This window comes from Orcinus orca, chromosome 16, assembly GCF_937001465.1.
Source record: "Orcinus orca chromosome 16, mOrcOrc1.1, whole genome shotgun sequence".
NCBI lineage: Eukaryota > Metazoa > Chordata > Mammalia > Artiodactyla > Delphinidae > Orcinus > Orcinus orca.
Genome location: NC_064574.1, coordinates 67,532,878 through 67,552,965, shown reverse-complemented (window position 1 = coordinate 67,552,965; position 20,088 = coordinate 67,532,878). Strand labels below are relative to the sequence as shown.

The 20,088-nt window shown below is 49.0% G+C and overlaps 1 protein-coding gene across 3 annotated transcripts in view; it reads left to right on the top strand.

Moving 5' to 3' along the window:
* The first annotated feature begins 1,442 nt into the window (after positions 1-1,442).
* GGA2 (golgi associated, gamma adaptin ear containing, ARF binding protein 2) overlaps positions 1,443-20,088 on the top strand; it is a 30,713-nt gene continuing 12,067 nt past the window's right edge. Inside the window, exons 1-8 of one of the 3 annotated variants that reach the window (XM_004268999.4) lie at positions 1,443-1,710; positions 10,973-11,057; positions 11,866-11,941; positions 13,051-13,149; positions 15,810-15,933; positions 17,163-17,266; positions 18,738-18,818; positions 19,357-19,494. In XM_004268999.4, coding sequence (XP_004269047.1) covers positions 1,605-1,710; positions 10,973-11,057; positions 11,866-11,941; positions 13,051-13,149; positions 15,810-15,933; positions 17,163-17,266; positions 18,738-18,818; positions 19,357-19,494 — 813 coding nt within the window. In that variant the 5' untranslated portion in view covers positions 1,443-1,604. The other 2 variants (XM_033425976.2, XM_033425974.2) reach the window with 2 other exon arrangements.

Below are 20,088 nucleotides of genomic sequence, written 5' to 3'. Positions count from 1 at the left end.
TAAAATTCAAATTCACACGCTGAAGCGCTTATCTCCATGTGATGGTATTTGATGTAGGGCTGTGGCAGGTAATTAGGTTTAGATGTGGTGCTGAGGGTGGGGCCCTCAGGATGGGATTAGTCCCCCGATAAGAGGAAGATAATCAGAGCTCTCTCTCTCTGCACCCTGTGAACACACAGCAAGAAAGCCCTCTGCAAACCTGGAAGCAGGTTGTCACCAGGAACCCATCAGCAAGCACCTTGATCTTGGACTTCCCAGCCTCCAGTGAGAAATAAATGTCTGTTGTTTAGGCCAACCAGTCTGTGGTATTTTTCATAGCAGCCAAAGTTTACTAAGACAGGTAACAACTGTAAAAGAACCTGGCACACAGGGAGGAGTTCAGTCGGATAACTTCCAAATAGAAGGCAGCAATCTGTCAGATGGAGATGTGTGTCTGGACTTATTTTGGAGCTGAAATAGCACAGCAAATGTACATTTAAACTTAGACCGTGTGTTTATTTGGGGTAGGGATGGGACCTAAAATCCTGTAGCTACCTCTTACTGCTTCCACTGTTCATCTGGCCATTCAACAAATATGTATTGGCACTGGTGTGCCAGGCACTACCCTAGGTATTGGGGACATAAAAGTGTACAAAATTCCTGCTTATATTAGTGGGGTGAAGCAGGTAATTGAGTATAGAGAATGTGTGCTTCCAAGGAAAATTACACGTTGTCTAGAGAGCACACCTTTCCAGTTCCTATCCTTCCTTTCACTGCCTCAGAGATGTCTTACACTCTTAGCTGTAGATAACTGAGAGCAACGCAAATAATTCTTGCCTGTAAACAGGCAAATTGGGGAATTCTCTGGCGGTCCAGTGGTTAGGACTCCGTGCTTCCCTGGTCGGGGAACTAAGATCCCGCAAGCCCCATGGCGTGGCCAAAATAATAATAATAATAAAAATTTAAAAATGCAAATTCTGAGCTAGTTTTGTGTCCACCTGCACATCTGTTCCAACATTCGTTTATTCTGTATAAACTTGCCCTTTTTCTGACTTCCCTTTTGAACGGATTATGACATCCGCTTGGTTCTCTCGTTTAATTAGAGTTAAAATATTTAACACGCGTTCATTTTACAATGCATGAGAACCATGCCTTTTTGGGGGGGGGCAATTACCCTTTGACACAGTAAGTAAATATCTAGTACGCTCATGGTGTAATGTGTTACGGAGAAAATAAAGCAAAGTATGGAAGGAGGTGATGGTCCATAAAGACCGTCCGGAATAAAAATGCTAGAAGAATTCGTTACCTGAGACTCAAATTTAACGGGGCGTCCTCTAGTTCATCTGGCAGGCCTTGCGAGGTCGGCTTGACCGACTTTGACCTGGCTGCGGGTCTGGAAGACCAGTCCGCGAGCCCGACCCGCGCGTGGAGGAGGGCTGTCGGGGAGGCGGCACCCCCGGCCCGGGGCCTGCGCGGAGGCGGGGCCTGGTGTGTGGGCGAGGCGCCACAGGCCCCGTCCCATCACGTGCCGACCCTCGCCTGCCGCGTCGGCAGCCCAGGAACACTCCAGACGCCGGCGGCTGAAGGGCAGGGGCGGCCGCGGCCTCGGCTGCGGGGCTGGGCCTATGGCGGCGACGGCGACGGCGGTGGCGGCGGGGGCCGGGGCCGCGGCGGGGGCCGAGTCGGCCGAGGGGCCCCCGGGGCCGGCGGCGGCGCTGGAGCTGTGGCTCAGTGAGTAGCCAGGGCCGCCCCTCGGCGCGGGCCCAGCGCCCCACGTGAGGCCTGGCTTCCCGCCTCCCTGGGCCTTTCTTCTGAGGCCGGCGGCCGGACAGGTGGCCGCGGGGAGGCCGGCGCCCGGGGAGGCGGGCTGGGCCCGGCCTGGGTGGGAGGATCGCCGCGGGGAGGCCCCGAGAGGAGTCCCAGGAATCCGCCAGGGCTGCGAACCCGAGGCTGGGCGCCCTGCTCCCCCTCCTCCTCCCAACCTCCCCCAGTCGCGGTGCATAAACACTGTTAACAACATAATGGCTAAGGTTTATTGAGCTTTGCTTTTATGCCAACACTGTGCTGAAAAGCATTTCAGCCACTGTTAATCCTCATTACGACCCCAAGAGGCAGCTTCTGTTTTTAACCTCGTTTTACAGATGGGGACCTTTCGACTTCCTCAGTTGTGCAACATACACATCCTCTGGGAAGGAGCTGTCTCTGGCTGCCGACTTTAATGTCAAAACAAGCCCCTTACACCTTTTGTGCATGTTGGTTGTGGCCGGGTTTCTTATGTGTATTGTCTCCTGGAAGACTCACGGCAGTCGTTAAGAGTCGTTTTTGTTCCTACGTTACCGGTGGGGACTCGAAATTCCAATAGAATAAAGCATATGCTCCTTGTATTGGGCTCTGCTGGGTGCTGGGAGTACTGAGATGCGTAACACAGGGTCCTTGCTCACAAAGACATTTTTAAGTGGGTGGTACAAGCCGACAATAACAGCACCTTGTTACATTAACTGAAGATTGGGAGGGAGCCGGGTTTAAAGTGCGGTGGTGGGAGTTGGGTTTGTTTACCTGGGCATTGTCTCAGGGGACATAGCATTTGAGTGGACAATGGAGGCGACAGCGTTTCAGATGCAGGAAACTGCATGTGCAAAAGCTGGGGGAACAGGAGGGTGTGGAGCATTCTGGGAAGAAGGAGGTCATTACTGCAGGAGTGCAAAGCATAAAGAGGCTGCACTGCTAATTGGGGTGAGATCTTCAAGGGTCTTGTATGTTGCAGCAAGGAGTTCAGTTTATCCCTGATGCAGTAGGGGAGAGGATGTTGGCGTTTTCAGCCGGGGACTCTGATCAAGTACACTTGTTAAAAGCATCACCTGCAGCCGTGAGAAGAGACGAATTGGTTAGGGATTGGCGAGTTCAGGCAGAGAGAGTAGATGAAAAGCTCTTCTGGTAGTGTGTCGGGGGTGAAATAGGACAAAGGTATTGGGATGGAGAGTAGAAATAATTAGCTAGTACAATCAGCAGGTTTGATGCATTAGAATAGAGGCCAGAGACCAGGAGGCGTTTAGGATGGATCCCAGGTTTCAGGCTCAGGTAACTGGTTGGTTACAGATGTCTCACTTGTTGACTTGTGGAGTTTGAGGTGCTTGTGGCACAAAGAGAACCTCTCTGGGCAGTTGGTTGGCTCCAGAGAGGGTAAGAGCTGGAGGTCAACTTGGGACCTTCAGTTCATTGGCAGCGAGCTTGTCCAGGGAGGCTGTGCCCGTTAGGAAGAGTAGAGGTTTGCAGATGGAGCATGGAGAATCTCAACATGGATGAAGCAGGTGGGAAAAGCAGCCTGGAGACAGAAGGCGGAGGCTACAGGCTGGGCGTGGAGGGGGAAGCTTGGACGGTGGGGAGCTGCAGGTGGATGTAGTTGGTAGGTGGTTTTGCTGCTGAGAGAGAGAGTAGGAGGAGGAAGGAGGAGGGGGAACTTCGAATTTGGCGACTAAAAGGTTACTGAAATACCTTAGTGCTAAATGGTGGGGACAGAAGGTGGTTGACTAGGAGGCAGTGGAGTTGCAAAATCAAGTGGGCCGCGTTAGAGGCCAGCTAGCGGCCGACACAGATGCGGGAGAAAAAGGGAACCGTGGCTGCTCAAGGAGGGGGTCCTGAAGCTCCAGCTGTTTTAGGCCAGCCAGTGTGGTCCCAGAGTTGTGAGATCTTCCAGTTGTTCAGGTAGGGCTAGAACCTGTACCAATAGTACACACCCACTCCCCAGTCTCGACAACCAAAAATGCCTCCAGACGTTACCAGATGTGCCCTGGCAGAGAGGGCAGACTCACCTCTCCCCTCCCCGCCTGAGTTTGGGCTCTGGAGTGTGGAGTGGACTCCAGAAATGTATCTTGTAATCTTCGTGGTTGTGCGACTTGCACCTCCCCGCCCCCGCCCCTCCGTAGGGCAGAGAAAGTGAACTGTGTAAACCAGACTTCTGGGGGGCTGGGGCACAGTGGAGGTGGTACGTGGGAGGACAAGGGGTAGAAGGGCTGGTGGTGGGGCAAGGACAGGAGTGTCGTTGAAGGAAAGCACCGTGAGTCTGGACTGGATGGAGAAGGAAGTCACTCTGGGGGGGTCTGGGGACTGCCGAGCTCAGCTCACTGGCAGGTCTTACCTCAGCAGGCAAGGCAGCTGTGCCTCTAAGATCGGAATGTAATACCCTGTCCGTCTCGGGGCTTAAGAGGAGTTAGTACGTGTGAAGCACTCAGGATACTGCCTGGCACACAGTGTTGGCTATTATTATCATTAGTCTTCTTAGTTGGGAGTGGCAGAGACTAACTCATGTTGTGTTACCAAAAAAGAAAAGAAAAACGTCAGACCTAGGAAGCTGTTTCAGCAGAAGTTCATGCTTTAAAAATACAAGTAGCAGGTGTGCTAGCTTTCTGTGTGCTTTGGTGCCCAAGCTACTGAGGGTCTAGGTCCAGGCAGCTGAAGAGTGTGGTTAGCAAGATGAACAAAGATGCGTAGATGAGAGCAGCCATTAACCAAAAGTTGATAGAAACTGGAGAAAGAGAACGCCTCAAAGAGTTGCTGAGAGCCAAATTAATTGAATGTGCCTGGAAGGATCAGTTGAAGGCACACTGTAAAGAGGTAATTAAAGAAAAAGGACTAGGGCTTCCCTGGTGGCGCAGTGGTTGAGAGTCCGCCTGCCGATGCAGGGGACACGGGTTCGTGCCCCGGTCTGGGAGGATCCCACATGCCACAGAGCGGCTGGGCCCATGAGCGGGGGAGGCCACAACGGTGAGAGGCCTGCGTACTGCAAAAAGAAAAAAAAAAAAAGAAAAGAAAAAGGACTAGAACACGTTACTGTTGATGACTTGGTAGCTGAAGTCACACCGAAAGGCAGAGCCCTGGTACCTGACGGTGTAAAGAAGGAGCTCCTACAAAGAATAAGAACATTCCTTGCTCAGTATGCCAGCCTTTAAGATTGAATTAGATTGTGTCGTTTTGTGGTTTTATTTCTGAAAGTAAAACTTGCCATGAATTAGGAATCGATTTCCCAAAATAAAATCCTTTCTTGTATGATGGTATACAGTTTTCAGTAATGATGTATACAATTGTATTGATTTTTTTCCCCTGAATGTATTGTTTTAATAAACGTCTCAAGAATGAAAAAAAGAAAGAAAAGTAGCGGCTTCTGGGCATTTTGCAGCTTTTCTTACCCCACTTAGTTTATTTTGGGCATTGTTCCACATGACTGCATTTAGAGCTGCCTCGTTCTTGTTAATGAAACGCCTCATGTGCCCCATTCCTTGGGGTGCTATGCTCTGTTCCTTGTTAGTGGACACTTCGCTGGAAGTCTTGTGCTATTAACAGCAGCCCTGGGGCCTCCTGGTCTCTAGCTCTGGTAGTGCTGCCAAGGAGGCAGTAGCTTAAGTAAAGGTAAGGCAGGCTGCTCAGTAAATCTCTCTCTTCTTCCACTCGGACCTACTCCCAGGTGAAAAGTCCTGTCCCCTAGCCTCGCTTTCATGCCTCCTTTGGGGATGGGAGTGGCTCTATTTATACTCTCCCAGCTTCTCAAGGGTTATCTTGGGGCCCAAGCGTAGGTCATTCCTGTGGCGGGTCTTGCTTGGGCTTTCAGCGTGTGCTTAATTGAATGATTGCTGGATATAGGGGTCGATGTGTACCCCATGTAGGATTCCCCCATGCAGTGAGCACTGCTATGGGGCTGAGTTCTAAGTGTTCTCAAAGTGAGTGCTCCCCACAGCCTCAGGGCTCCCTTTACTAGCACAGGCTTCTCTAGCGCCAGGGTCATGACCCTGGTGGTTGGGTGGCAGCTGATGTGAGATGATTTGACTTTTGAATTAGTCACTGTTAGATGAACCATTACAGGGAATTCCCTGATGGTCCCGGGGTTAGGACTCAGTGCTTTCATTGCTGTGGCCAGGGTTCGATCCCTGGTCGGGGAACTAAGATCCCACAAACCCACAGCATGGCCAAAAAAAGATGAATCATTTCATTCACAGGTGGAGGGCTCAGCTGTTTTCTTTCCTTCTTCTTCTTCTCTTTTTTTTTCAATCTTTCTTTTTAAAAAATTTTTTTTGGTGGGTGAGTGCACCGTGCTGAACAGCATGGCATGCAGGATCTTCCCTGCGGTGGAAGTGCAGGGTCTTAACCACTGGACCACCAGGGAAGTCCCCCTCAGCTGTTTTCTTAATACCTCTCACCCTGTAGCACAGCGGTCCCCAACCTTTTTGGCACCAGGGCCTGGTTTCGTGGAAGACGTTTTTTCCACGGATGGGGGAGTAAAGGGGGGCTGGGGGTGGGTGGATGCTTCAGGAGGTAATGCCAGCGATGGGGGAGTGGCAGATGAGGCTTTGCTCTCTAGCCCGTTGCTCACCTCCTGCTGTGTGGCCCAGTTCCTTACAGGCTGAGACCCAGTAAGGTCCATCCGGAGGTTGGGGACCCCTGCTGTAGCAGACTTGAAATGCATACAGACATTGCTTTTATTAAGCAAATATATGGCAGTAGTCCTATATTTGTCCTGCCCGAGTGCCAGCTAAATGAACCACCTTGGTGCCCAGGATAGCCATTCTTTTTAATGATGAAGGCATTTGTGATGAGATAAATGCTTTTATTTAATTTAATTAATTAATTTATTTATGGCTGCATTGGGTCTTCGTTGCAGCATGTGGGCTTTCTCAGTTGCAGCGAACGGGGGCTACTCTTCGTTGCGGTGCGCAGGCTTCTCATTGCGGTGGCTTCTCTTGTTGCAGCGCACGGGCTCTAGGGTGTGCGGGCTTCAGTAGTTGTGGCGCATGGGCTTAGTTGCTCCGTGGCATGTGGGATCTTCCTGGACCAGGGCTCGAGCCTGTGTCTCCTGCATTGGCAGGCGGATTCTTAACCACTGCACCACCAGGGAAGCCAGTGATAGCCGTTCTTGATGGGGCGGTGATAGGTGAAGCAAAGTAGAGTGTTTTTTTTGTTTTTTTTTTGCAGTACATGGGCCTCTCACTGTTGTGGCCTCTCCCGTTGTGGAGCACAGGCTCCGGACGCGCAGGCTCAGCGGCCATGGCTCACAGGTCTAGCCGCTCCGCGGCATGTGGGATCTTCCCGGACCGGGGCACGAACCCGTGTCTCCTGCATCGGCAGGCGGACTCTCAACCACTGTGCCACCAGGGAAGCCCAGGGTTTTGTTTTTTTTTTTAATTAATTAATTAATTTTATTTGATTGCGCTGGGTCTTAGCTGCAGCTCGCGGGCTCCTTAGTTGCATCACGCGGGGTCTTCATTGTAGCATGCGGAAACTTTGTTGCAGCATGCAGACTTCTTAGCTGCGGCATACATGTGGGATCTAGTTCCCTGACCAGGGATGGAACCTGGGCCCCCTGCATTGGGAGCGTGGAGTCTTAATCACTGTGCCACCAGGGAAGTCCCAGAGTAGAGGTTTTTTGAGTTTTTACCTGACCAGGCCCTGTCTGGCTCCTAGCCACTCCTTGGGGCAAATTGGAGTCAAACAGACGTGGAGGGTTGCTCTGGGCTGATCAGACCGAGCTACTGGTCCTCTGGGGGTCATTTTCTCTAGAGCTGCTCAAAGCCACTGAAATAGCTTGGCAGGATGGAATTAGGTGTTCAGAGATCCAGTTAGTTCAGAACTGGAATAGCCATCTCCTGGTGTCAGCAATATGTGCAGCCAACTGGCCAGACTCTGCATAGTAAAAGATGAATCATTCATTCATTAGTAGATATCCATGCTGATGACTATTCTGGGTGCTGGAGATGGGAAGGTGAATGAGACAGACCTTCTTCCTGCCTTAGGGAGCTGATAACTTAGTGGTAAGAAAGTCAAAGAAGGTAGTTCCCAAAAGAGGCCCTGCCTTTGCCAAGGAACTGAAGACTTAACCCTGAGAAACATTTGGGCCCTGGAATCAGGCAGACCTGGGATTGAATTTTTGCCATTTTCTAGCTTTGTGGCTGGGCAGGTTTCTTCAGTGGTGAGGTAATAGTACCAACTTCAGTTGTTCTGAGGTTTACAGGAAAGGATGCTTGGAAAACACTCAGCATCATGTCTGACCCACAGCAAAAACAAAGCGGGGTGGGAGGGCAGCTATTACTATTATTGCTATTATTTGGGAGCTATGAAAAACCTTGAGGGAATCCTTGTCATATAAGATATAGCAAATAAAATAACTTACACTTTATAGATCTTTTTGCTGCTTTGCCTTGGTTAAGGGTTTAGAACATTATTTAACCTTATAGAGGTTTTTTCCTTCCTTTCTTTGGAAAAACTGGTGACCTGGCAGTAGGGGAGGAGGGAGAGAGCTGGATTCTGCATGGTGAATTGGGGTCCTGCCTGCTCTTCTCTGCCACTAGGGCGTAGTCAAGTGTTGAGGTCTGAATGCCTTTTAGGTGTCAAGCTTGACCTTGTAGTGAAGTGAAACTTAATGAAGCTTAAAGGGTAAAGAATTATCTTAGATGAGTCAGATCTCCTTAATCAGACTCTCTGGAAATCACTGCCTTAAGTTTATTTCATGAGTAATTATTTTGTGCCTATGGGTATGGCATTGTACTAAGCACTATAGGAAACATATGGCTTCTGCCTTCGTGTTTTTTTTTTTTTTTTTTTTTTTGCGGTACGCGGGCCTCTCACTGTTGGCTTCTCCCGTTGCGGAGCACAGGCTCCAGACGCGCAGGCTCCGGACGCGCAGGCTTAGCGGCCATGGCTCACGGGCCCAGCTGCTCCGCGGCATGTGGGATCCTCCTGGACCGGGGCACGAACCCGTGTCCCTTGCATCAGCAGGCGGACTCTCAACCACTGCGCCACCAGGGAAGCCCCTGCCTTCGTTTTTTTTTTTTTTAACATTTACTGAATATGTTGCTACCAACTTTTTTTTTTAATATTTATTTATTTAGGCTCTGCTGTGTCTTAGTTGTGGCATGCGGGATCTTCATTGCGGCATGTGGGATCTTTAGTTGCAGCATGCAGACTTCTTAGTTGTGGCATGCATGCAGGATCTAGTCCCCCCACCAGGGATTGAACCCGGGCCCCCTGCATTGGGAGCATGGAGTCTTACCCACTGGACCACCAGGGAAGTCCCTCTGCCTTCATTTTGAATAAACTTTTGAAGTTTAAGTGTAATAAGTCATGTGTACCTACTAAAGTAAAGGCAGAGACTATTATAAGATTAGCTATCTTTTATTGATTACTTAATGTTTGCTGCTATACTGAGTACTTTAGACACTGTCTTTTAAAAATCTCATGGCTATCCCATGAGGAGGGTACTATTTTCCTTATTTTATAGTTGAGGAAACTGAGGCTCAGAGAGCCCAAGGACATGTAACTAGTAAGGGATGGAGCTGGAGATCCCCATCCTGAAAGAGCAGGTAAGATGTGGGCCTTCTGAGAAGAAAGGGATGGCTTCTGTTTTGTGGGGATGGGAGATAGAAAGATTAAGAAAGTCTTTATGAAGTGGCATTTGAATTGGGACTCGAAAGGTGAACAGCATTTTGAGAGATGGAACATAGGGAAAGAGCTTTGAGGAGGAAAAAGGTGAGGGGCATATGGGAATTGATCATCTAATTCCTTTGCTCTCCTTTGTTGTCTTTTTTCACTTAGGATGGAGTTGGTGGGTGGGAAGATGGGGGATTGAGTACCTGTCCTCTGAATCTCATTGTTGAGCTGTGGGGCACATGACTTCTGCGTGACATAAATGTGACTGCTGTCTGGAAAAGTTAAACTCTGGATGACTGTGTAGTCTTAAGTGATCGGAAGGGAGGAGAATTAGTGGGGGCTGGAGCAGTGGGAGGAGACGGAAATTCAGAGTGGCCTTGAAGAATGGATAGGATTTTGAGAGGAGAGAAGTGGACGTTCAGGCAAGAGGAATAGTGTCAGAGATGTGACCATAAGAATTACTTATTTGCAGAGCTTGAAAGAGCTTCTCTGTCAGGACCAGTAAGATATTTCACTGGAGAGCCAGGTAGGCCAGGACAGGCTGGACAGTGGGGAGTAAGGGAAATGTTATGAAAGGGCAGGATGAAGACAGTCTCAGCAACTCCTTTGTGAGAATGTGGCCTGGTTCAGTCTGCGGGCGGGGCGTGTGGAATGGGCATCCTTGTTGGGTTGCTGGCTGCGGATTCTAGGCAGCAGCAGTGGGAGGAGAGGAGGAAGCTGCTACCATCAACCACCAGGAAGGATACACACAACCCCTTATTCCAGGAAGTCAAGGATTGCCCCTCCCTTCCGTGGAGCATGGTCTCAACATTAGGCCTTCTGACAATCCCTCTTTCTCCAGGTATCTCCTGCTCCTGGCTGTGCCCTCGTGCTCTTCATGCTCCGTGTCCTCATATTTCATCCGAATATGAATGTTCCAATGGGGGAGACCCTAGCGTGACTAGATCTGGGTTCCTTGGCCATGTGTATGGTAGCAGAGAGAAATAGCATTTTGAGGAGTGAAGACAAGGAGGTCCTCTTGTCAGACTGGATAAGCCGCTGACATGTGGAGAAGCTTCTTATACAGGATGGTCAGGAGATTTCAGAAAAAGGAGGCTCAGATTTAGGCCTGTTACTTTGAGGATATGGTGGGAGCCGCTCGGGGCTTCATTGTATGTTCTAGTCTTCCTGTCACATGGCTAAGAAGCTTACAGGTTCTGGCCCATGCCCAGATGCTGGCCCAAGCCCGTCCTCATTGCAGGGCCAAAGTGGGGGAGTCCTGACACGGGCATGAAGAAGGTGCACATAGGCCATCCCCTGCACTGGGAATGGAGCCCCTTTCAGGACAGTAGCGTGTTAACCAGTTGAGCTGTTCATTCAGTCAGCAAACAGTCGCTGAGGCCGTATCATGGGCCAGACACTGTGCCTGACAGTGATGATGAGTACAGGCCCCTGTCCCTTTCAGCTGTCTGCTCCCTGGGTCTGATCCCCTAGAGGTGATGTCACAGTCCTTGGCTGTTGTCATATTTGGGGGGCTAGTGGTGTGGAGAGGTGTTTGTTTCTCTTTATTATACTTTAATTTTATTTTTTATTTCCTTGACAGATAAAGCCACAGACCCAAGCATGTCAGAACAGGATTGGTCAGCTATTCAGAATTTCTGTGACCAAGTGAACACTGATCCCAGTGGGTAAGGTGACTTCACACACGTGCTTGACTTTGGGGGCACCTCAGACTGTGCATGCCTTTGTTTCTCAGGATTGTTTCACGTAGCATAGATTGTTGTTTCATTTTTTTCTCCCTCCGTGATCTACTGAGTACATTATTTTTCTAGAAATAGCAAATTCATGTGGTTTTCTAAAAAACAAATAGTCAGTTTGTAACTGGCAGCTACTTAATACATTTTAAATAGTGTTATGAAACACTGCTCCTGAGGAGGTCTCTGAATGTTAGGGACAGAATGTAGCTAGGGTGCGCAGCAATGTGAAAGATCAGTGTGTTCTCCATAATTTAAATGCAGTCTTTCTTAAGGAAAAGCAGGGGGAAAAGGGGTAAGATTTTGTTGAATTTGGTTTCTAAAGTATCTGGATAGGAACTTAAGAAATGAGTCAGTCATCCGGATGTTTTATCTCCATGTTGCTGAATATTCATTTTGAAACGAGCAAGAAGGTTGATCACATTTTCTGCTCTAGTGTTAACTGAGCAGTTGTCATATGACAGACAAGGTCTGTGCTGCTCACGACCAAGTTACTCACAGGTCTGGAAGTTGTAGGGGTGGGTTGACTGGGGAGAGGATGGTGTGCCCCGGAAGTGTAGCTATGAGAAGGGTGAGTGGGAGTCGGCCGCCTTCAGGGCCTCATGCCTGGCCGTGTGCAGTCACATCCCACCTCTGCTCTGGGACCCGAGCTCCTGGAGGAGAGGGGACTTTACTGGGTGTGCTCAGCCAGACTGGTGTGTTCCTCTCCGCCCAGAGTCCAGGTGTCTTTGTTTTCCCTTAGCTCAACCCATGCACCTTGGCTACTGGCCCACAAGATCCAGTCTCCACAAGAGAAAGAAGCTCTTTATGCCTTAACGGTGAGTTCGGCTTGCCCCTTAGCCTAAACTCTCCTGTCCTGAGGCTAGCGTTTCTGTGGGGAAGAGGCTCTGAGAGGTTCGCCTTCGCTGGCCTTGAGAAAGCAGGCTGGAGGGAGTTCCGGGCTCAGATCGCCCCATTCTAGATCTGTTTCTGGAGAGTAGTATTGAGCCCGCTTTGCTAGAAGGAAAGGAAGGCTTTATTTCTTTTTGCCCTTTTTAGACCTGGGCTGGCAAGGTCAAGTCCCACAGGGCCAGATTGGTAACATAAGTGAATGAGCTGCTGGGTGGGGACCAAGGAACTGGAGAGCCCATGCCCAGTCTAAAGAGGGCAGCTACAGTGCAGGACCTGCTGGCTGTTGCCAGGCGTGAGTTTGGGCCCAGTGTTGCTAGGACTTCTGTTTAAGAGAAACTGGGAATCTAGATTTTTAAATATATGAATTCTCTGAATTTTTCGATATTGGTGACTGATTTGAAATGTTAAACAAGATTGTGGACCAAAGAAGACATTTACAGGAGCAATTTGTCACTCAAGTGCCAGTAGGTAACCCGTAGTTTAACAATTCTTGGGTATTCCATGTCCAATTTCCGCCTCTAAGGAGAAAGAAGGAAGTGATTCTCTGACTGCTTTCACCTGCCCAAAGGGTCTCCTTAAAAGGTGGGGTGAGGGACTTCCCTGGTGGTCCAGCGGTTGGGGCTCCACGTTCCCAATGCAGGGAGCTGGGGTTTGATCCCTGGTCGGGGAACTGGATCCCGCATGCTGCAACTAAAAGGTCCCACACGCCACAACAAAGATCCAGCACATGGCAACGAACATCCCGCGGGCCACAGCTAGGACCTGGCACAGCCAAATAAATAAATAAATATTTAAAAAAAAAAGAAAGGTGGGGTGACCTCAGAGTACCCCACTGAGCTATTTCCTGGGCACAAACCTGTCAGTTACAACAAGAGCAAACAGGTTCTTTTTTTTCTTAATCTAAAAGTGTCACCCTTTCTCCCAATCTTTAGTGTCCTCAGTCTTGAGCCATGATTTCAGCAAATACTTACCAGGTTTGAAATGAGCCCTGGAGCCAATGGTTTCCCCTTCTCATGGGGGTCCTGTGTCTGCACAGGTGCTGGAGGTGTGTGTGAACCACTGTGGGGAGAAGTTCCACAATGAGGTGGCCAAGTTCCGCTTCCTGAACGAGCTCATCAAAGTGTTGTCCCCAAAGGTGAGTACCCTGGGCTTGGCTTTGCTCACTGTTCTGCGTGCACCCCAGGTTTCAAACTCCTGTCACCCTTCTTGGTCCAGAGGCAGACCTGCTCATGGATAGAACCTGCCAGGCTGTCCCAGGTTTGTGAGAGCTGAGAGGTGAAAGCTTTCCTCTCCAAGGTGTAGGATGATGGTCATGGTCATCAGCTGATCCCCGCCCTTTGATGGTTAGCATTTTCAAATTCTCCCTTTAAAAATGGCCTTGAAGACAGGTGGCCTAGAGGGGCGAGCACAGAGGGGCCTAGCTGGTGGGCACAGGTTTCCTGGTAGAGATAACAAGACATGTTGGGTGTAGCTTTAAGTTTCCTTCTTTCCTTGTCTTCTGTAGCTTTTCTCCTGTGTCTTAGCAACACCATTCTTGGTTAACTAACATTGGTGGAACCTTCCTTTGCTGCTTCCCAGCAATTCTGATACCAACTGGGTGTCCTGTGATTTAATTCATTTCTGAAAATAAGTACTCAAAGTTAGGACAGACCCTACTGGTTAGGAGCTCAGTCCTACCTAGACTACACCTACCTCAGACACCAGTCATAAGTCTTGGGGATGCCCAAGCTACTTGCACTTCTGCCCGACCAACTACAAGTTCAGAGCTTCCTCTGACCCCCTCTGCCAGGTTCCATCATTCACTAGAAAGATTCACAGAACACAGGAAAGCACTATACTTACTAATATTCTTTTACTGTAAAGGATGTAAATGCAAGAGATACATAGGCGAAGGTCTTGGGGGTGAAGGGGGAGCAGAGCTTCCATGCCCACTCCTGTGGAACCTGAGCATACCACCCTCCCAGCACATCCATGTGTTCAACCAGAAGGCTCTCTGGACCTGGTTGTTTCGGAGTTTTTATCTGGAATTATGTGGGCATGATTAATTTAATCACTGGCCATGTTATTGAACTCAGTCTCCAGCCTCCCTCTCCTCTTGGGGAGGTCAGGATAGGGCTGAAAGTTCCAACCCTCTAATCACATGGTCAATCCCTCCCTTGAAACTAAGTGCCCACCAGGAGTGTTTAGCAGAAACTCAGGTATGGTCCATGGGGGCTCATTGTAAATAACAAAAGACGTTCCTGTCACTTAGGAAATTCCTAGGGTCTTTGAAATTCTGTGCCAGGAGGAACTGAGGACAAGGGTCAATATATATACATATATACATATATATATATATATATATATATATATATATATGTATATATGTATATATGTATATATATTTTTTATTTCTTCAAAACATTTGAATTTCAGCAATTCCTTTCACTTTACCTTATTTTCATTCCAAATACATTTTTATTCTAGACTTGCCACAGTCAGATAATGAGTGTCCCCAGTGGCTCTAACCTAGGCCAGTATATGGTAGGATTTAATTTTAGTGGCTTTATAGGTTGATTCTTTGAAACCCAGAAAGAGCCCTGGAAATGGGTGCCAGGTAATTCATCTTCTAGCTGTGCCTCAGCTCTACCAGCCTTGGGCAGCTCACTTCTCTGGGTCTCAGCGGCCATCTCTTTAGTGATAGTGTGGGCTGGGCAGTCTACTAATGAAACTGCACAACTAGGATGGGATTTGAACCCAGCCAAAGCTCAGATTGGGACTTGAATGCACAGGCTGGGACTCAAACCCACTGTCTTTTTTTTTTTTAATCATTATTATTAATTAGTTTATTTTCAGCTGCATTGGGTCTTCGTTCTTGCGCACCAGCTTTCTCTAGTTGTGGCGAGCGGGGGCTACTCTTGGTTGCGGTGCGCGGTCTTGTCATTGCGGTGGCTTCTCCTGTTGTAGAGCACGGGCACTAGGTGTGCGGGCTCCAGTAGTTGTGGCATGCGGGCTCAGTAATTGTGGCTTGCAGGCTCCCAAGCACAGGCTCAGTAGTTGTGGCGCATGGGATTAGTTGCTCCGCGGCATGTGGGAGCTTCCTGGACCAGGGCTCGAATCCGTGTTCCCTGCATTGGCAGGCGGACTCTCAACCACTGCGCCACCAGGGAAGTCCCAAACCCAGTGTCTTTTAATTAAAATCAATCACCTGGTGTCAGGACTTACTGAAGCTCAGGTTCATTATGTCTCTGCACAGAAGGAGTTCAGCAAGGGGCAAAGTGATCGGCAAGAAGTAGATTTATTAATATAGGACGCCTGTGAGGGATACAAGTGTGCAGGCAAGGTGGCTCTGCCCCGAGAACTAAGTGGGAAAACAGATTTATTTAGAGAGATATACATTCCAAAGGTAGAATGTCTCAAAAGGTGAGAGCAGTCCTGAAATACGGGGTGGTTAGTTTTTATGGGTTGGGTGATTTCATTGGCTAACGAGTGGGAGGATTATTCCAGCTGTTTTGGGGAAGGGGCAGAGATTTCCAGGAATTGGGCCACCGCTCACTTTCTGGCCTTTTATGGTCAGCCTCTGAACGGTCATGGCACCTGTGGGTGTGTCGTTTAGCTAATGTATTACAATGAGCGTATACTGAAGTTCAAGGTCTACTGGAAGCCAAATCTTACACCATCTTGGGCCTAAACGGTTCTAACCAGTTTATGTCGTATTCTCAACAGCTGTGTCATTCTCTAAAGGTTACGTCTTGCCGCCTTCCCTCCCGTCTCACCAAGTCCCTTCCAGCTCTGTAATTCCCTTTCCTTTTTCAGTACCTAGGCTCCTGGACCACAGAAAAAGTTAAAGGAAGAGTCATTGAAATACTCTTCAGTTGGACAGTGTGGTTTCCAGAAGACATCAAGATCCGAGATGCTTACCAGATGCTGAAGAAACAAGGTCTCACTACCATTACTTATGTTGCATTCCCTTTTCACAGTAGTTGTTCCTTCTTGCTTTTTTGTACGCTTTGTTAGTTTGGGGTGAAAGCTGGAGATCTTGTGTCCAGTAGATACAACAATAGAGGCTGACGCAGTAATTTTGATCCCTGGAAATGGGTAGACCGTTCCTTCCGGTTGACGGGAGTTGAGCTAGGTTTGAGATGGTTGTTGCTGTAGTTACCCTCACTATGCCAGGTTCCAGACTCTCTAGTGTTAGCTTGTGTTGAGGGTGGAGGCTGACTTGCTAGAGCGTTTCTCTCAGTATCTGCTCTACTCTCAGCTTTGGGTCTTCCTCTTGCTCTACACCTCAGAGGGGGTCTTATTCCATCGCCTTTCCTGACAGTAGACCCTTACTACTTGTTCCTCAGTGCCCGTAGCCTGGTGGTGGTGGTGCTGGTTCTGCTGTGAGTAAGCCTCAGTCTCAGGCAGGCATGTGTCCCTGGTCTTGGTGGGACCTGTTTGTGATGCTGTCCCATCCCGACTCGGGTCTGGGCCGGGACACGTTGCTGCCCCTCCCCCAGGGGCACAGGCTTTCTTTTCTTTTTTTTCCAGCTCAGTAGATTTTCACCACTGTTCTAAGGACAACAGGTTTGGTGTCCTTCCCCCAGCAGTGTGAGGCTTTTCTGTTGGGAGAGAAGGATTTCAGTGGGCCATCAGGCCTCTCCCATTCTTTTTTTGTGAGGCCTTTGGAGAATGAGCCTATTCCTCTTGTGTTGTGAGCCCCAGAGTGTGTCCTGTGTAGAAGCTGGGAGTCCATGTTCCTTTTCTCTTGGGCTCTGTGGGAGGAGCCTGGATTCAGCATGGACTATTTTTCTCCCTGTCGCATACACTCACTTAACATTTTTAGGAGTATTAGGGATTCTACACTAATTTCTGGGCTCTGGGAGATTGTATACCTGCATAAAATGATCAGTATTTGTATAGTGTAAGGCCCGTTGACCACTAGCCTTACGGTCCGGTTCTGCTCTAATTTAGTTGGCTCTGACCTCTCCAACTTTGTACTGGTTCCATGGATTCCCCCAAGGGAGGATGCAGAGCCTTGATCATACCCTGGGTGTATCTCTGTAAGGTCGTTGACAGTGTTTTCCTGGTGGGACATCAGGAACCAGGAGTTTCTGGGCTTTATACTGGATCCTGCTGAAGTCAACGGGTACCTATATCTGTATATTCATGAGTTGCATGTTTTAGGAATCATAAAGCAAGATCCTAAACTACCAGTGGATAAAATCTTGCCCCCACCTTCTCCCTGGCCCAAGAGCTCCATCTTTGATGCCGATGAAGAAAAGTCAAAGGTAAGGAGCTTCTCCCTGACCTTGGTGGCCTACCTGGAGTCTGACCAGACCCCTTCTTTTTTTTTATTTGAATTTTATTTTATTTACCTTTTTACACAGCAGGTTCTTATTTGTTGTCCATTTTATACATATTAGTATATATATCTCAATCCCAATCTCCCAATTCATCCCACCCCCACAGATCCCTTCTTTTAGGGACTCTCCTGCAATGTCCCCTGACCCCAAACCAAAGTGTGGGAGAGTGTGGGGAGGTGGGTTTTGAGTTCCCTGTGGAGCAGAGAGAGGTAGCTGAAGGTCTGGATGTTTTCTTTGTGGATAGGCCAAATAATAAGTGTCCTGTTCTTTATATCTTTCACTTTATCTGTTCAGTGTTCCTGAGGGAAAGAAGGTACGAAAGGATAACCCTAGTGGGTAATGTGGGTCGTCGGTCATATCCAGAGTGTGGTGTTGGGGGAGGAGAGTGGGCAGTAAAGAATTGGTTGTATGTTGGCTCAGATCTTTTTAGTGTCAGTAAGCATGATCTCACCCATTTTCCTTCCATTTTTGTCTCCCAGAATTGTTGCTCCTCAGACATCAGTAAGGAGAGGGAAGGGAAAAGCAAGGTGGTCCAAACCTAGGCCAAGACCCAGGGATAACTCCAGGGTGCCCCTGAAAGGTGGCAGTGCTTTTGGTCATTAGCGTTCTTGGTCCCTCACAAGGTCTGGTGAGTGTAGAACCAGGAAGGCTCCAGTCCGAGGATGGGTCTCCTCTGGTACCCTCTGCCTTCCAGCTGCAACTGTCAGCTGTACTCTTCCCTTGGATCGAGGTGCTCACTGTGGGCGGAGTGAGCAGGGCTGTGCTGGGTTCTGGGCGGCTTCCCCTCGGGCTCCTCTCCTACAGGTGCTTCACCATTGCAGAGGGTGGGAGGAACGGGGGAGGAGGTGTGGCATGGACTTCTGAGAAAGATGGTCTTGTGTCAGCTGCTTAGACTCCCTGGCACTCAGTATCTCCACCTGTCCTGCCACCCATCCAACAAAGAGTGAGTGACTCCTCTACCTATTGGGAATAAGGTGGACGAGATCGCCAAGGCCTGTCACATCATAGTATGCGGTCCAAGACAGCCTTGGCACTGTTGACATTTTGGGCCAGTTAGCTTTCTTGTTGCAGGTCGTTAGGCACTGTAGGATAGAGTGTGTACAGTATCCCTCTAACCGCTAGATGCCAGGAGTACCCCCAGTTGTGACAACCGAAAATGTCTGCGGACTTTGCCAGAGGTTCCCTGGGGACATCCACCGCCCTACCCCATGGAAAAACCAGTGGTCTGTGGGGATGGTCATAATCCTTAGGTTACTGTGTTGTGAGGATTTGGTAAGGTAATGCGTATAAAATGTGCGAGCTGTTATTAGTGCTGACTCTGCTGTTGCTGGTGCTATCAGTCTGGGCCGTTTGACACAGAGGGAATTGGTTTCACCTAGTGTTGTTCCCTCTTCAGCTTCTGACAAGGCTTCTGAAGAGCAACCATCCTGAGGATCTTCAGGCTGCAAACCGGCTGATCAAGAATTTGGTCAAGGAGGTGGGCATTTTCCAGGGGGTTCTGCAGAAGCAGCACTTGACAGGGGCTGGACAGTGTATATGTGTGTGTGTGCTTGAGGGTGTGGGTACACAGTCGTCTGGGAGAAGGGATGGCTGCTTAGCCCTGAACCGGGGAACAGCTGTGGGCTCCCTGAAGGGCAGCAAGGTGGTGACTGGAAGCAGAAACTGCTGTGTGTTTCTCTAGTACTTCCGTCTAGGAACTCAAAGCATTTCACAGACACCAGTTTCCGTCCCAGCGACCGGTATTGGTGTGGATAGAATCCAGGTTTGGGAATTTCTTTTCCAGAGGGATTTAGGCTGGTGGTACAAAGGAGTAGTCCCAGCTCCCCAAACTGCATCGTCTGTCCCAGGAATGCCGGGCCTTGAGCATCTTCTCTACCTGCTGAGTGAACACTCCATTCGCTCCGTGTTTTAGTGGCTTCCCTGAGCTCTCCACAGTGCAGCGCCCCTTTCCCGGCACTTGTTCAGGCTTTCTTCAGAGCTTCTACTCCCTCACTTCATCCTCTTTCTCCCAAAAGGAACAAGAAAAATCAGAAAAGGTGTCCAAGAGAGTCAGTGCTGTGGAGGAGGTACGGAGCCACGTGAAGGTGCTGCAGGAAATGCTGAGCATGTACCGCAGGCCAGGGCAGGCCCCGCCAGACCAGGCAGCCTTGCAGGTACTCTTTTTAAAACTAAATTTCAGGTGGCACTGAGTATCGCTGACATACTGGGAATACACATATATTTCAAGAAGTCATCATACAATCAAAATTTATGTCCCTCAGCCGCCCCCAACTTCCTCATTCCCTTCCCTTCTGTTCCTGCCTCTCTCCCCAACCCCAGGCAACCACTGATTTGTTTTCTGTTCTGATTAGTATATTTTTCCTAGACTCTTATATAAATGGAATGATACAGTATTACACTTTTTTTTTTGGTCTGGCTTCTCTTCTCCCTCTTGGCGTTATTAGTTGAGACCCGAGACCCATTCTTTTGGTTTTTTTTTTTGGCTGCACCGCTTGGCATGTGGGGTCTCAGTTCCCTGACTGGGGATCAAACCCATGGCCCCTGCTTTCAGAGCGTGGAGTCTTTTTTTTTTTTTTTGATTGCAAAGCAGTGTTCATTATTATCATTTTTAACATTTTTATCGGAGTATAATTGCTTTACAATGGTGTGTTAGTTTCTGCTACATAACAAAGGGAGTCAGTTATATGTACACATATATCCCCATATCCCCTCCCTCTTGCGTCTCTCTCCCACGCTCCCTATCCCAC